The following is a 17,844-nucleotide window of genomic DNA, read 5'->3' as shown; positions in this document are numbered from 1 at the left end:
AAGTCTTGTGGTTTGTTCAGATGCAGCTTTGCAGACTTAAGCCGTGCTGCCGTGTTCTTTTTAGAAAGAAGAGGCTCTCCTGGGTAATAATGGAACCATCATGAACTTCAACATTTAACATGCTAACTGAGGCCTGTGGAGTCTGAGATGTAGCTCTTGGGTTTTTTGAAACATTGCACGGTCTGACTGTGGAGTGAATTTACTGGTACATCCACTGCTCAGAGAATTGTCACTATGTTAACACACCTGAATGCTCCAGACCAGCACACATCCCCAACTTCTTCTATAGAGGTGCACATATGTGAAGATTTGATTAGCAGTACCTGGCTAGCACTTAATTGTTATGGAGGGACTAAGGGTGCACTTAGTGAGGAGGCAGCTGATCTTTGATCTGTTATGTGTTATCACACAGAAGATATATATATAATGTTTAATGAATGTATACAAGAACGTGACAGATTAGAGAGTTTCTTTCTGGTACAAACTGGGTCTTTGGAGGAGGACTGAGTTCATTTCAAGATTAATTTTAAGATTAAGAAGTTCTGACCTTCCACTAAAGGAAGGTCAGAACTTCTTTTGTGGGCACTCAGGTCTTTTGTATGCAGGAAAATCCCTAGTTTTGTTTTTGTTTTTACAGATGTTGTAGGTCGGGTTGAGATTTGTCCTATGGTGAAATAGTTGCCCATATGTGACTCAGAGGACGAGAGTATTCTTGTGATTATTTTCCAACCTATAAATAACCTTTTAAATTGCTGCAGGTCAAGTTTGATGCACATCACATCTGGCCATTTCTGAGGAATCCGTTGTAGGCACACAGGAAACATATAGGACAGAAAATGTCCCATTAGAGTCAGTGCATAATCTCCTCTATGATCTATAATCTGTAATCTGAGTCAGAGTTTACTGACCTCACGTGTGGCTCATCATTACATGTCAAACACATATAGCTCACAAACAGGCGCTCATGGATGAGGAGCCAGAGTCAAGTGTCCTACTTACCTCGTGTACCGAATGACCCGGTTATGTGTAACCATGGCGCCGAGCAACGCCCGCACCACCACCACCAGGCACATCTCACACACGTACATACACATACATGCTGTGTGCATTTACTCATGCATACAGAATGGAAGATGTATGCATAGAAACGCAGAGATGCACATTCAGCATGCTCGGATGAACACAGATGGGAGGCGAGGTAAATCACTTCTATATCATAGACCCTGTGTAATAAAACCAGAACACAAAAATTCCCTCATAATGACAATAAGAGCAGATAAACTGTGTAGGATGATTTCACGTTTTTGGTGATTTGGAGGAAGAAAGCAGATGATTCATTTTGTTTACTTTTTTTTTAAACACAAACGTGTTTTAAACCAAGACTGCTAATCCGGTTCAGGATTTCTTAAAACATCTGTAGATCTGCGAAGTTCAGGGTTTCTGTTGGTATAGTACAAACTGATCTCCACTAAATCTGTGCGTCTTTTTATTTACCATGAACAAAAAATGACGTTACATTAGCTTATGTATCTTATTAGCCCTAAGTGAAGACAGATGATGTTGGCTCTGTTATTTGATATCACAAAGTAGAAATAGTATCATGTATTCTGTCTGTGTCTCCTTTCATGTGACACAAAAACTGACGTTTCTCTGAGGAGTAAAAAACAAGAGCTGATGCCTGACCGATACAGTGGTTTTAAGACCAAAACCAGTACAGATACCATCACCGATATTTGGTGATTTAAAACTATGATATATGAGTTGATATTTTTTTTCAGATGCACAAAACATAAACAGATTTCCCCAACTTTTTTATGTGCAGTTTTTTTATTTGCTTGTTTACACTCTGCCCGACTCTGCTCAGATCAGATGGTTGCTTGCAGCGTTCCAGTTGGAACGCTGACACTCATAATATACTTAAAGGCTGTTTCTCCTGTCTCTTCTTTACTTTTTTGTTTATCACACCTTCAAAATGTCAATACCAATATATCAGCCAGTGTCTTATATCGATATATCGGCGGGGCAGATTGTAATCATCCTAGGTCTGATTGTGGGTTTTTGAACATTTGAGCACTGATGAATTCTTTGTTTGGTGTTTTAGTTTTGTTTATTCATTTTTATGTTTTCTGGAGTGTTTGGGGGTTTTTTGGTTTCTATTATAATTTACTTGTAATTTTCGAGTGTGAATGTTAATTTTTGAGTGTTCCCTCTGTTTCCTGTCTTGTCATCTTTTGTGTGCAGTTCCCTAATCAGTTATAGCTCTGACTTCCTGTTTTATTTTGATAGCTTCTCATCTCTAGCATCTAGTGTTTAATTTTACTTCCTCCCCAGACACATTGTCTTTCATTAGCTTCACCTGTGTCTCATAATCCAGCTGTGTCCACTCCCCCTGATACTTTTTTTAAAAAACCAGAGCAATCAGATGTTCAGGGATCTATAAACCTAACAGCTGTATCTCTTTCCTATTGTCACATTTTACCTGTAAGTATTTGAGGACAACAAAGGGACAAAGAGGGGCATGTATTACTTTAGTTGAAGTTTCATAGATATCACCCTTGAATTTATCCAACCAGCACTGTGTGAGCAATACAGGGGATAATTATTTCTTTTTTCCCCAAGTAATATTTTTTTTATTTTTCTTTCTTTTCCACAGTGTATGTTTGAGTGGTGATCCTTTTCTCTGTACCCTCGGGAAAATGCCAGTGTTTACATCACATATATCCATGTTGGTATTTGTGCAGCAAGTCTGCTTTGAAGAAAATTTACAGTTCAATCTTAAATGTTACTTTACAGATCCATCCCTTTGTTATTTAATTAAAATAAATTATCCATCTCTCTCTTCTGTTTATTGACTTTCTGAAGCTTCTCTGTGTGGGTTCAAGCTAGGGCTGTGCGATATGACCAAAATCTCATATCCCGATATAAGAATTCTATCGTCCAATAACGATATAAATCACACAAATGTATCATTTTCTGTAAATTCTGTGAATCTCGGGCAGCTCGACTTGCGGGAAGTGTTTCGAGTCGAGTGTTTTAACCGATGCATGAAACGATACATTTTTAGACATAAGTTGTAAAGGCCGCCATTTTCTTTGTGAGTATTTATTACACGGCGTGCTGCGGGGAACAGCCTGTTCTAACGTTTGAGTCTAAGGTTTATTTTTTAGCACCTGGCGGCTCTTTTTTAATTCTCATGCGTAAATAATCTGCTCTTTCATGTGATTCAGTTTATTTTGAAAAGTCTCAACAGGATCTTGAGCTTTATTGTGAAAGGTTTATGTGGAACATAAACAAGCAGACACGCGATGCTGTTGCCGTCATTGTTGCTAACCACAAAGCATAAAAACAAGCGCTTGTCCATCTGTAGTGTGGTTATATAAAATATAAGAGAAAGAGAGAACTTTAAGAAATTAATATAGCCACTACAGTGACCGTCAAAACGGCAAAAATATTGCCGTAAAGAGTTTATTTTGCGACACCACGAAACAAACGATAGCGTAAAATGAAATGATAGACGTTTTTATATCGTCATCCGATATATATCGTTATATCGAACAGCCCTAGTTCAAGCTTAAAAATATTTTTCAGAAACAGCAATTGTTTCAGAGCAAGTTTTTAAAAAAATAATTTAAAAAAACTCTTGTGCTGGTTTTGTAGTCTCGCCCTTGTTTTTGACATTAGAAAGCTCAGAAACACGAGCTGCACCTCGATTACACGAGCACAGGCCGTGGAAGATGAGGAACTCATGAAAATGAAGCTTTGGCGTCGCATCGCTGTGTGCAAACAGCACGTGTAACATGTACATGTAGCCAAAGCCAGCATCGGCAGCATGTCCTGCTAAGCTAAGGGAGCATTAGTCAGTGAGTGTGTGCAGACAGCAGAGGCTCTAACGTGTCCTCTGTCTTTCCAGTGATAAAGACGGGTGAGAGCGGCCTCACCGTCTTTAGGCTGCTCACCAAGGACAACAGGTGGAAGTGGGTCCAGGCCAACGCCCGGCTCATTTACAAGAACGGCAAGCCAGACTACATCATCGCCACTCAGAGGCCTTTGGCGTGAGTGTTTCTTGATTCCAGTGTGATTTTTTTTTTCTTCTTCTTCTTTATTTTATTTCTCCTCTCTAATGGATTCATTCACAGGGACGAAGAAGGAGGGGAACACCTGAGGAAGAGATCTATGCATCTCCCCTTCACCTTTGCCACCGGTGAGGCTTTGCTCTACCAAACTGGGTATCCGCTGCACGGCTTCTCCGACCCGCTCCAGGGCAAAGCCAGAGGCAGCAAGTCCAAGAAAAGCAAAGGAGAGAAGGGCTCTTCAGATGAGCTGGACCCAAAGTCCCTACTGGGGGCGCTGATGAGTCAGGATGAGTCCGTATACGTATGCCAGCCAGATACGGAGCCTAAAGTGTCCTACCACAGCACTCTTTTCAGTGAGCAGCAGAGCAGGGCTGATGGTCTGGGTGCTTTGTTCAGTGGTGACAGCTGGTATGTCGTCTCTAGCGAGGAGTCGCCAGGGGAACGCAACGGCAAAACCTCCAGTTTTGACCCCCTTCTGACCACATTGGACTCTCTGTCTCTCGATGGAGAGGAAACATGCTCCAACAGCGAACTGTTCAGCGCCCTAGAGAATCTGGGCCTAAATGCCGAGGACCTGGAGCGGCTGCTGCTGGACGAGAGGATGATGCATGTGGAACTGGACCCAGATCACATCCCAACTCTCAGTGACCTTCTCACCAACAACGAAATCCTCTCCTACATTCACGACTCTCTGGAGGGTGCGAGCGAGAGGCAGGAACAGGTGAACACAGGCAGATTTGGGTCCTCAAACCACCAGTCAAACTCAGATTCTGCCCAAAGTGTCTCCCAGCAGGTGTGCTTGACTGCTGGACCAGTGACGGGGGGACCTGACAGTCACTGGGTGGTACGGACGGGGAATCACCACAACCGTCATCACACCAACCATAACAAAGCCACGGAGCTGGACAGCAAACATGCGAACGCTCCACAGTGGCAGCTGCAACAGGAACAGCTCTCTGCCCCCCTCCAGTACCTGCAGGTAAGCAGTGAGAGCACTCTGTTGTCTGGCTTCCAGAATAATCTGCTCGGACCGACTTTAAACGGGTCCTGCATCCCAAATGGACTCTCAGCTTTTCCCCCAAGCGTGGTTGCTGGACACCAACATTACAGCATCAGTGGCACAGACGGCGCAGTGTTAAATGACTCTACGTTACAGGAGGTCTGTCAAAGTTTGGTGAGCACTGTGCAGCCCTACCAGCTGCTGGGACACCATAAGCATGAACAGACTGAGGAGCTGGAGCAGTTACTGGTCCTGACACAGCCACCGCACAGTGTACCATCCTTAGAGACCTATGGTGTGTTTGCTGCCACCCAAGACTCCACTCACAGCAAGGTGAGAGACTGTGGAAATATAGGTTCAACCTGAAACTGAATTAGCCAGAAGGTTAATCGCATGACCCAAATAGATCATAATCATAGATGTGTGTGTAGTATATGTGTGTGTGTGTGTGTGTGTGTGTGTGTGTATATATATATATATATATATATATATATATATATATATATATATACATATATACATCGTCTTATTAATCGTTAGCTTACTATGCAAACGTGACAAGTGAACTCTCCCGCAGCAAGCTTAAACATGTGAGAGGTTGATCGCGCAGAGAATCGCTGAGCTTATGTGAGTCCGTGTGTAAAAGCAGCAGGATATATATTTTAGTTCTGCTGAGCCAAATAAGACAGGTCAGGGTGAAGAAGTGACAGCCAAAGAAAAGCTTACCACAAAACGGAAAAGTTATTACAAATCAGACTATAAGGCAAAAAGAAAGTGCAGCTTTATGGTTTCATGGACAAAAGAATTTCTGTGGCTGCGATATGACGAGCTAAAAAACCAGGGCTGCACATAAGTGGTCCGCAGGTGCGCATTCGCTGTCAAAATAAAAAACACGCACAAGGGTTAGGGTTAAATTTAAAAACTGTACTTTTGAGTTAAAATATATATTTATAATTTTAATAAATGACAAATTAAAAAGGCATGAACATTTTTTTTGTATCGAAAAAATATCGAACCGTGACACCAAAGTATCGATCCGAACCGAACCGTGAATTTTGTGTATCGTTGCACCCCTAATAAATAAATAAATAAATAAATAAATATATATATATATATATATATATATATATATATATATATATATATATATATATATATATTTGAGAGAGAGAGAGAGATTTGCATGGCTCTCTGAGCCAGAAGTGGCCGTAGTGGACGAGACAACTATGTACTGAGTTATCAGCTAACACTAGCTAGCTTGGTTAGCATCCAAAATTAGAAAAAAAACAGACGGGATAAAAACGGATATCTGCTAGTTAATGCCAAGTAACAGACTAATAAACTACAAGGCTTACACTCAGCCTAACTGGAGCCTCGACATCTTGGATGGTCTGTTAGTACAATTAAGCCATATTTGTCAGATAATGAAAATACTGTGAAAGATAGCTAGTAGGTACCTTTCATTAGTTAACCTCAGATGTCCATAGTGGCTACTTCTCCTCAGACCTGTTTGCTGTGGGAGTTAGGTTTGTGACTACAGCCAGCTCACAAGGCCTGAAGATGCCCTCAAATATCATTGACCATCAACAAATCCAGGGCCGCAGAATCTAGAAACTCCAACCCTTTAGCCTTGTGCTGCTCTCTTTCACTGTCATGACCATGGATTTTTTTTTCCAAGCCAACGCACAAAGGCTGCGGGCTGGCATGGAGCTCAGAGTACACTGTGATGATGTGATCAGACATCCCATGTAAATAAGACAAGGGATAGATGGGTCAGAGCAGCACTGCCTAAGAAAACAGTCAATGGGAGTTGGGATAAGTGAAAGGTTAGAGTCAGGGCTAGTTTACTAGGAAGGTTATTTTTATTTGTGATGAATGTGTTTGAAGGGCTTGGTGTTAACGCTGGATTACAGTGTGTGCTTTTACTGCAGGCACTATTGAGACCTGAAGGATAAACCCTTTGTCTGTCTGACTTTGTACAGATCTTAATTTGTTGGTGGGATTTTGATGATTCCAACACAAACAGGAAACAAAGCTAGCTAAGGTTAGCCAGCTAGTTGTTCCAGATCAAACGTAAATTTATTTTCAGAACCAGTTTCTGGTCCTGGTTTCTGGTTCTGTTTCCTTCACACAGTCCCCATTTATAAAGTACCTTACAAACTCTAACATTACGGGTAACATGTGGATTTTCCTGTTTTAGTGCAACTAGCCAAGCAAACCGCTTACTGCTTAAGACACAGAGAGTGAAAGATCTTTCCCGAAAGTCTTTGGTTTTTAACGTAAAACTCATTGTTGCAGCCAGAGGAAGTACAAAAGTGTGTCTGCCAAGACTTAATTTTAGACTCTTTGTTTTCCACAAGGAGTTCGGTCACTAGTTAACCAACACTGACTCTGAAGACAGTCTTGTCTGAAAACATGAGCACATTTGCCATCAAAGTAAAGTTGTGTTGCTCTAATTGTGTTGCTTAAGGCACAATTAAGATGGTAAGACACAACTTTTACTGAAGGGTTGCAGTCAAAGTTTGGTAACCTGTTAGCAACCAAAGTAATCACAATTGACCTCTTTCTTGCTAGTGACTGTTAGAAACCACTAGCGAAAGGTGGTTACCAAGCAGTCTTTAGGCCTGTGTGAACGGGGCTTTAGCAATCAATTTCACAGGGACTGCCAGCAACCACGCGCAACAAGTTGAGGGATATATATTTTTCCAGTGCAACTGGTGGTTGCCAGATGGTTGCCAACGTGCCTCAAGGCCTGTGTGTCTGAGGCCTGAGCAACTGGCCATTTTTAAACTACTTTATCAACTAATGATATGAACTGGCTGTCACCAGATTCACTCAGAGTGGCCACGCTGGTCTCTCAGGTATTTTAGCTGATGCTACATGAGAGTTAGGGTTAATGAAAGTTTGAGTCTTACATCTTTCCATAGTTAAATCTTGAAATGTAAGTGTGTTGTTAAGAGCTTAGTAAGAGTTCACCACTTTCACCTATGGTGTTAAATAATGAATGCTACTCCACGAATGAAGGTAGGAACATGACACTTTACTGTCACGTGTTGCAGAGAAAAGCCTTAAACTGAGTTTCAAGACTGTTTTTACTGTTCACGAGTTAGATACCCAGCTAGTAGTTATAAAAGCCTGAATAAAATCCATTATTTTGAGGTGTTTTATTTGAGACGTTGGTATTTAAAACAGTGCAGGCATTCTGATGTTTGGATCCTGTTAGACTCACAACAGCCAATTCTAAACTCAACTCCCCATAACATCATTTAAATTGCCTAATGAGACCCAAAAATGTTCAGGAGAAACGAGAACTTGTCTTTAAAGTCCAACCAAACCCTTTTCCAGTAATAACTAAGCAGAGCAGAGAAAGGTCCTAAAAACACTGATCTATTGGAGTACAAGTTGGAGGTCTAGAGAAATTCCCATTGTAAAACATAATGAGGGAATGAGACCTCGCCAGTTGGCGCTGCCAGATTTAGGCTTGAAGGTTTATAACAAGTCTGCATTGTTAACTTGGCAATAAAAGCCCAACGTGAAGCTTGTGTGACAGAAAAAGGGCTCACGTAGCATGTTGCTCCAGTGCTAATGATTTTGTGACATACTGCATTGTTGAAATTTGCTCAGTAGTTGTCATAGTAGCTTTTTGCTGGTGTTTGGAGCCAAAAAACAAACTGAGACATGACAAAAGAGATGTGATGAAACAGGAGCACAGAGCAGCAAAGCGACGGCAGTGAGAAGGAGTACAATAATGAATAGAATAAGGTCGGGATGCCCCAGAGATGGACGACCCCAGCAGGCATCCATTCATCCCCTCCCCATTCAGCCTCTGCTGTTATTCTTCAGGGTCAGTGGCTGTCGCTGAAAGAAAAATACTGGCAGGCTGACCAGTCAAGCATGAGCGGCACTGACCTACAATTTGACTGTCATCATTACCTAATGCTGCGAATGCAGTGAGGAGGGGGGAGGGAGGGCGAGGCAGCCAGAGAGAGGCACAGCTCTGCTGTGAACAGATTACACGGTTTTACAGCACGTTTGGACCACTGAAGAAAAGAAATAATTAACATGAACAATAATGAATGAGGTTAAAGCCTTCTACAACTCATAAGAAAAGTGAGTAGAACACCACCAACACTTCTTTTCATTCATGTGAGTAAAGCAGACAACAAATTTGTTTTCATCAGAACGACTCATCCTTCCAGCACGGGTTTCTATATGTAGCTAGCTGTGTAATTCACTAAACTGCAGCACTTTCACACAGACATCTGCTATTGTCCATTTTTACTTACATTTCTTTTCAACTTAACCTTGAAAAGTGAATCGATATCTTTCCGTTATGGAGTTCTTTTCTTGGAGACAGTTTTTTCTTGGACACCTGCCAGTTCTAGAAATTACTTCATTTTTTTGGACATTTGACAGTTTTTCTAGTTTTGTTATTGGTTGTTTGGGGAGAGATACATTTTTTCTAAAACTGTGCCCTTTTTCTCAGAAATTAGTGTGTTTTTCTTACAGTGTGACCCTGTTGTGTTGTTTCTCAGCTGGAGAATGGCTGCCTCCTTGGAGCCGCAAGCACGGCGTACGTCAGGACGTGTCTGATGTCCAATGGGAACGCAGTGGCCACAGGCGACATCCCAGTCCCATGCCCAGATGAACTTCCTGCCCTTCAGGACTCCCAGAAATCTGGATTTTTCCTCTGAGAAGGTAGAACAGAAAAGAGAAGAGGAAAAACAGACTGTGTCTGCATTTGACAATCATGATTTTATAAGGATGCAAACTAAAAAGACTTCAGATCAGCTTCTCTTTAATAGCATTTGTTTCATCTCACCTGTGCTGCTCAGAAAACCTCAGATCTCCTCTGGTAGAGGAAGAGGACGAGCTCTCTCTGAAAGTGTCCACATCTGGTTCAAACATGTGGTCCTGACGATCTGACGGCAACTGGGTTTTTGCTGTCAAGCCAAAACTCATCACTTTGTGGCCGGTGTGTAAACAGTTAATCGAACAGAAAATAAGTGGAAGACGCAATTACACTCAATTACTGCACTTTTTTTATCTTTATTATCTCTCTTTGGTGCTCAAAATAAGAAACAAAAAGGCCGGTTTTAGTGGCACATAATGTGAAAACTGAACTATTCAAGTACTGCCGGCTATTTTTTTTAACTGTATGCACACCCAGCTGTTGGTTTAGGTTCAGCCTGAAATGATCTTCAAGCAGAGGTGTGGACTCGAGTCACATGACTTGGACTCGAGTCAGACTCGAGTCATTAATTTTATGACTTTAGACTTGACTTGAAAAAATGTTCTAAGACTTGTGACTTGACTTGGACTTTTACACCAATGACTTGGGACTTGAATTGGACTTGAACCGGTTTACTTGAAAAGACTTGATATTTTACCCCAAATATAAAATTTAACATGCATATTATATAGAGATTGAAAATGTGACGTCATTCACGGGTAGAACCGCAAAGGATTCTGGGAACTCGTGGCAAGCGGTACTAGCGCACGCAGGCTTTCAATTAAAATCAGTTATACAGCGATAAAAAGAAACACAAAAATGTCAAGAAGCCGTTGTATTATTAACTGCAATAGCCGGTCGCATGACAGCCACGGGAAGCCGACGGGTAAAGAGATCGGTTGTTATCGGATTACGTCGTTGAAGAGAAATTGTTTGAGCCATGTTTCCGAAGTAACAAAGAGGCGACGGATGGCCTGGATCGCAGCCATTCAAAGATCAAATATAACGTCCCAGAACACTCCAGCTCACAGGTTAGTCTGCTCCAAGCATTTACACGAAGGTCAGTGTTTTTTAGTACTTAATACGTCATTTTCATAACATAATTGGTGATATAGGTTACAAGCAAGTCTGGCGCTGAACAGAAATTGTCACGCTATGCTCCTTTGTTTATTGTGCATAAATAGTGAATTGTCCTGACACAATATTGCGTTTCGCTTCTGTTATTATGGTACATTGACAAAAACATATACTTTTATTCACAGGATAAAACAGGTTTTTTGTATCACTAATTGCCCAGTACGATTATGTATTTATGACGACGATTTGTGAGACTGGTAAACTTATGATACGTACGATGGTCTTTCGTTCTACACGGTGCATTTCAAGGTCCTGCACCCATCCGTCGGTAAACTGTACCTGGGCTTGTTGCAGTGACCGGAAGTTACTAAACTTCATGAGTGTATGCACTCACTCCAAGAACCGTATGATTATAAATATGCATATAAATATGCTAAGATGAGATAGCTGACTTCATCTAACTAGCAAATGTTGTCCAGGCTACGTTGGTGATGCAGTTTTTTTTAATGTGTATGATATTTTTGTCATGCGATTTTAAAGCTGGTCCTACAACCGCATCCAAGAATAACATGCAGCTTATCTCAGAACTGTCGGTGAAAATTATTCTTGGAGCTAGGTTTAATTGAGCTGCATTTTAAAGAGGTGCAATTTCACAATTTGTGTATATTTTCTAAGTTCACTATTTTGTCATGTGTTGAGAAAAACACAGATTTTAAAATTACATGGTCTAATATTTACATTTAGCATAACTGCAACATTTTTTTTTCATTTTTTTTTTTAAAGACTCGAAAGGACTTGAAATTCAAAGTTTCAGACTTGTGACTTGACTCGGACTTTTACACCAGTGACTTGAGACTCGACTCTGACTTGCCTGACATTACTTGAGACTTGACTTGAGACTTGAGGATAAAGACTTGAGACTTACTTGAGACTTGCAAAACAATGACTTGGTCCCACCTCTGTCTTCAAGTTTAAAAGACTTTAACTCTCAAACCACTGAGCTGTTTTTCCTGATTAAAATGACTTGGGGGGTTTATTAATTACACTCATTTCAGTTCATTTTTTTATGTTAAGAACTCTGTTATAATATGTCGGAGCTTCAGTTACACTAATTAGAGATGCTTTAGAAGCATAACAGCTAATTATACACACACGTTTATAGTTGTAATAATTTACTGTACCCATTAACCTAACTTCCATTAACTTGAGTGTGATAGAATCTATCCTGCTTGTTCCTATGAAAACCTTTTTGATCACCACTTCATATTCATGCAAATATCTTGAAAAATATAGAAATTAATACAAATATTCAAGTAATAAAATAAATACAGGCAAACACTTTGAGCATGAGCTTTGAGAAGTGATCGCTATGGTAGTTGAGAAGGACCAAAACTTACACGCTGAGCATTAATAAAAATAAAATATCACATATGCTGCATCAAGCAACAGCAATCAGTCAGCGAATCTTTATTTGTATAGCATCTTTCATGCAGCTCAGTGCAGTTTAATGTACTTGATTGATGAATGACGAGATGGTAATAAGACATTAGCTTGCAATGTTAGCCAATTTTAAAATAAAATAAAAAGGCAGCAGATGAAGTAAAACAGAAATTTTAAATGGTCTTTGGACATGATGAAAGTAAAACAGATGAAATAATAAATAAAGATATATAAAATAAGGTCAGATAAAATACAATAAAAAGCAAAAAATAAATAGAATAAAATGTTTATTAATGAAAAAGGTCTAAGGAGTAAGTAAAATTAAAATAATTTAATTCAGTAACAATCCTGAAGAACTTTTTATCAATGATTTGCAGATTGCATGTAATTGACAACTTAACCCCATTCAGTTGCAGACTGATTGCAGACTGTCTTATTGCAACAAAGTTGCTTTTAAGTCAGTGTATTTTGTGGAGAGACACTCTCATGACTGAATAATGGTTTTCAAAACAGAGAAGATCAGATCAAATCAGAGCATCAAATTCGAACATAGAACAAATCATGCTTTCCATTATCTTTGCCACACTAGTGAATAATTCCTGTCAAAACTATGAAACTTTGTAGGAAAATAGGCTGATGAATCCAGGAAACATTTTGTGGTGTTGGGTAACGTGAAGGTTAAAGTCTTTAAATCCTCTGAGAGCTAATTCACCACAACTGTGTTGACCAAAAAAAACCCAAAAAACAAATCTCCTGTAAAGCCTTGAGTCTGCAGCTCGACTTAAACTGCATTTTCTCAGCAAACTCAAACCAACAGCTGCCTTTAAAGTAGGAAACATTTTAGCTTAAAGCTCATGGTGTGGTGTGCTTAGAAAATTGGTCACAAGAAGTCATCTGAAACATTTAAAACCACTGGTGAAGACTTTAATCATATACAATCTGCAGTATATTTTAATGCAAACATTTTGAGCCATTCATTTATGGAAAACGCTGTGACGTCAGATCAGAGAAACAAACAGATTATTTAAACATCAGTGTTCGTTTTGTCACCTAGATGTAGATCAACTGTGGGGTTAGTAGTTTTTTTTTCCCTGGTGCTACATATTGGGAAAATAAGCATTTCTTTCCTATTGATGTTGTTTTAAATTAGATTTTTTTTTTGTGTTTTAAAATATGTTGAGAAAGGTTAAGAGGAACCCCGACTATTTCAGCTTATTGGCCTTAATGTCCTCTGCTGATCAAGCAAATCCTAAATGTTTCAGGTATATTTTGACCTACGAAAGCTGCCATTAGTTTACATGTGCAATGCATTCAGCTCAAAATTACACAAAGGATGAACTACTGTGATATCATTTACGGTGCTTTGGTCCAAATAAAGTTGATTCAATTTAATGGCACCAAATCTCAACAGCAGTTGCCTCAAGGTGCTTTATATTGTAAGGTAGAGACCCTACAATAATACACAGAAAACTCAACAGTCAGACGAGCCTCTATGAGCAAGCACTTGATGACAGTGGGAAGGAAAAACTCCCTTTTAGCAGGAAGAAATGTCCAGCAGAGTCGGGCTCAGCCATGATCAGTAAGGGGAGAGGGGTTTAGACACATGGACGTGATATAAGAAACGTAGAGGATTATTACAGTGGTCATCTTCATGTTGTACAGCTCGAGTACAGCCGACCAGAAAAAGTGTCTGTCTTGCTGTAGGGACCATTAGATGTCTCTACCCAGAGTGCACTGCAACTTTAAACAACATGGCAGCCTATTAGTGAAAGGACTTTTCCACTTTTCATAAAATGAAGGCACAAGATGACATCACAAGCTCTACACGATTTCATAATCTGGGTTCCTTTTAAGATTAGAGAGGACTAGCAGACGGTTTTTATCGGTTCACCCTAATGCTGCATTTTCGAAGTTTACACCAATGTCGTGCACCGGCTTGGGCGGTCTGATTTGTCGATCAGCGGTGCTGAAATCAAACATCAAAGAGCGTTTTTTGGTTTGTTTCCTGACCGGAGAGTGTGAAAATCTCCCGTTAATGCCTTTCAGCCTGTCAGACTCCCGACCGTTTATTCCTTCAAAGTGTGAATAACTAAAAAAAATATTTTATTCTCATATCTAAAGTGAGAACTTGTAGCTGGTTTAGCACTGACTGACTTCCACACTTTAAACCCTGGTGCACATTAATTAGCAGTACTAGAGCTCACCTGGCTGGGCTTTCTTCACGTGAAGCCCCTGTTGACCCTGCTGGTTGTGTAATGTTTGAAAATGTCTCGCTCACTGAGACTGCGATCCAGCTGTTCTGAAGGCAGTTTACGTCAAAGCTTACAGCCCACTGCGTTCATGTCATGTCAGATTAACTGGAACTGAAGAAGTTATTAAAGTGATAGTAATCAATATGTCTGCATGATCAGAGGGTTAAACTGGGGCTGTATGTGTTTTATGTTAAACAACACACAGTAATAAAAAAACAAAATGTTCTTGCATCACAAAAATATTGTTATTGGAAATTGTGACAGCCCTAGTTTAAATCCAGAAACTTCACAGACAGTAGCATTTTTTTTTTTACCGTTCCTCTCATCCCTGTTTGCAAAATTTGCAAAGCATGAATTTTGAAGTGTGATTTCAAATCATGAAGCAAAAGGAAAATGAAAACTAAAGCCAAAGTTTTTGTCTCACACGATATAAAGTGTCTGTGAAACCATCAGGATTTTTGGTTGGTGCCTCAGCGTTTTATCACAGGGCTGATATTAGCTGGTATCAGTATTTAAGACAACCTGTAAATGAAAATTAAATAAGAAACACCCTTCAACCATGCTATGAGTGTTAAGCTTGCACAGTTTGTCCACTAGAGGGCACTCTGCAACATTCTTGTTTGTAATTCAAGTTCGGAAGACCCTAAAACTGAATTTTTACATCTACAAAACTGATTTTGGCTGTTTGAAAAATGGCCTGAACTTAAAATAAGTCTATTTTAAGTTTAGGCCAATTAAAACATACTTTAAAAAAAGATTTTTGTGTGGTGGTAGGACAAAACACCCTTGGTGGGCACTCAATATGGACAATGCACAATACAAATATTGCAGCATAGCTAAAAACTTATTTTTATCTGTAACAGTGTAAGAATAAAAACCTCAATTCAGTTGTAAGAAATGTAATTGTGACATGCCAATTTCATGCTTCTGATACGAGGGTAAAATTAACTCATTCACTGCCATTGACGTCTATAGCCGTCAATGGCAGTGAATGAGTCAATGGGTTTAACTCATTCACTGCCAATGGCTGGCAGTGAATGAGTTAATACACAATTAATACAAGCTATGATTATGTTTTAGTACTCTGCATGTGAGTAGCTGTTGTATTATAATGTAAAGAAGTCACAAAAAACTCTTGGGTAGAGCCTAACACTCACTATTTGATGATGAAATTAACCCAAGTGGACTCTACAGGAATCACGAGCACCTAAAGTGTAGCGCCTGACTTAAACATTGCTTTCCCAGATTTGTAAAATTAAAATATAAATGTACTGAATCGGTGAAATGTTAAAAACAACAAGATAAATACAATCAATAAAAAAATTGTCCTGGAGTCACTCACCTGTTTCAGCTGCCCTAGTTTCCTTTCAGCTCAGTGTGAGAGTCTTTGCCGCTGTTAATCAGCACCTCTATAGTTTCTCCTTTCTTCACTCACTCACTGTGAGTGAACCTCCTCACCCACGCAGTGGAGTACAACGTTAACACGTTATGTTACTGTAAGTGTAATAAAAGCTTCCCCAGAAATGTTAAATCAAGCATAAAGTGGAGGAGGCAACAAGGAAAGCTTTCCTGTCGTGTTGACTCACGTCGACGAAAGTTTGTCATGAAATAAAAATGTGGAAAAGTTGTGGAAAAAATGAATCTTTGACCTCATAAACACAACGTACGAATGCAACTGAAATATATAAAATAAAAGGTTTATTTGCTTCATTGAGGAGTGTGCTTGGTATAAACTGAATGTATACTAATCACATAAATTTATTTTGAGTAGATTCCATTGAATTGAACATTTTACGTCGTATTATTTAACAAAATTACAGAACCTTTACTTAAAGTCAGCATTTTGCTGTTTGTTTTCTCCATGCAGTTTTAGCATTCTTTGTGCAGCTTTTTAAATCAAGATCAGTCTACATATTTAATTATGTATAATTATAAAACCTTTAGACATCAGTTGAACTGGTTTTGGCTTCACTTGAGGCTGTGGACTTCCTTTGGCTGCTCACTAACTAGCTGAAAGGCATTGTTGCACCTTAAGAGAGCCGTTTCAAGACACACTGACAGGTTTTGTCTCGTTGCGTATAATGTGGCAGGGCACAACATCATTATTTTAGCTTTGTGTTTTGACATATATTAGCTCAGCGGTGACATGACATGAACGGAGATATTAAGAGCAGCTGGAGGGCAGACGGGACAGCATTTAGCATTTAGCACTGACTCAGAAACCAAAAGAGGCGCTCTGTTGCTGAATGTCTCGTGTGAATCACGAAGCTTTGAACTCGCCACAGAAAGTTGCTTAGAAGCGATTTTTTGCTCACGTCAGCCGACGACAATCGAAACGCATTTATAGATTTTCCTCTGTTTTTGTTTTTTTCCTTTTCTTACTGACTTTTTCTTACGATCAGATTTTTCTTAAAGCAGATCATTTAAAATCAGTAGTCAGATCACACACTGACACGCTGTATGGAAGAAAAAAAAACTTTATGAGATCTCAAGGCTATTTACAACCTGAAAAACTAATTGTGTGTGTGTATAAGATGTGTTTATAATGGTGTTGTTCAATCACTGCTTTGTAATCACAGCTCTGACAAGCTCTTGCACTGAAAGTAGTTTTTAAGAAAAGCATTTTATGATTCCTTGTCATATGAATATTGTCCCTAAGAGTCTCAGTGTGTTTTATCTATATGTCATGTTTGAAGACACGTTAGCTCAAAGCAGTATGGTGCCATAACGATGAGCAAAGACCTGCTCTGCTCTCAGCATTTGGAGACTTTAAAATCACTCGTTTCACTTGCTAAAACCCACTTTGTCCACAGATTTAATCTTTCTTTTTTTAAAATCTGAGTTTAAATTAAACCAAACTCTCCCTGTGCTGTTTTTTAATGCACGCAGACTTTATTTTGTTGTTTGTTTGTTTTTTTTTTAAATCACTGGAAGTTGTAGTTGTGCGCTAACATGTGTTTAAAAAACAAAAAAATGCAGTCTGCCATGTGTTGAAATGTGCTCTTGGATCCTTGAAATAAAGGATTTTGTGTAATCACACTGTAGCGGGGCCTCCTTTGTCGTGTTGTTTATGCTGTTTGATTGGTTGTGCTAACTGCTGTCTTTTGCCCACCGGGTGTCAGTGTAGTCCCCAATTCTGATGTCCTCAGATTTTTACAAGACAGTGTACAAATAGCCACTCCAGATGCATGACATCATTAAAGGAAAGTCGGGTAAGAAGTAAAGAAGAGTTAAGGATTTAAAAAGCACCATAACGCCCACTAAGAGTCC

At 39.6% G+C, this 17,844-nt stretch overlaps 1 protein-coding gene across 3 annotated transcripts in view; it reads left to right on the top strand.

Annotated features, from left to right (window-relative positions):
* ahr1b (aryl hydrocarbon receptor 1b) overlaps positions 1–17,618 on the top strand; it is a 65,557-nt gene extending 47,939 nt beyond the window's left edge. For 2 of the 3 annotated variants that reach the window (XM_080297867.1, XM_080297868.1), the window contains 3 exons: positions 3,911–4,052; positions 4,137–5,406; positions 9,609–17,618. In XM_080297867.1, the coding sequence (XP_080153993.1) occupies positions 3,911–4,052; positions 4,137–5,406; positions 9,609–9,767 (1,571 nt within the window). In that variant the 3' untranslated portion in view covers positions 9,768–17,618. The remainder of the gene's footprint in view (positions 1–3,910; positions 4,053–4,136; positions 5,407–9,608) is intronic. The other variant, XM_080297869.1, reaches the window with a different exon arrangement.
* Positions 17,619–17,844: the final 226 nt, after the last annotated feature.

The sequence above is a fragment of the Astatotilapia calliptera genome, chromosome 23, assembly GCF_964374335.1.
Source record: "Astatotilapia calliptera chromosome 23, fAstCal68.1, whole genome shotgun sequence".
Lineage (NCBI taxonomy): Eukaryota > Metazoa > Chordata > Actinopteri > Cichliformes > Cichlidae > Astatotilapia > Astatotilapia calliptera.
This window is presented reverse-complemented; position numbering and strand designations above follow the sequence as displayed.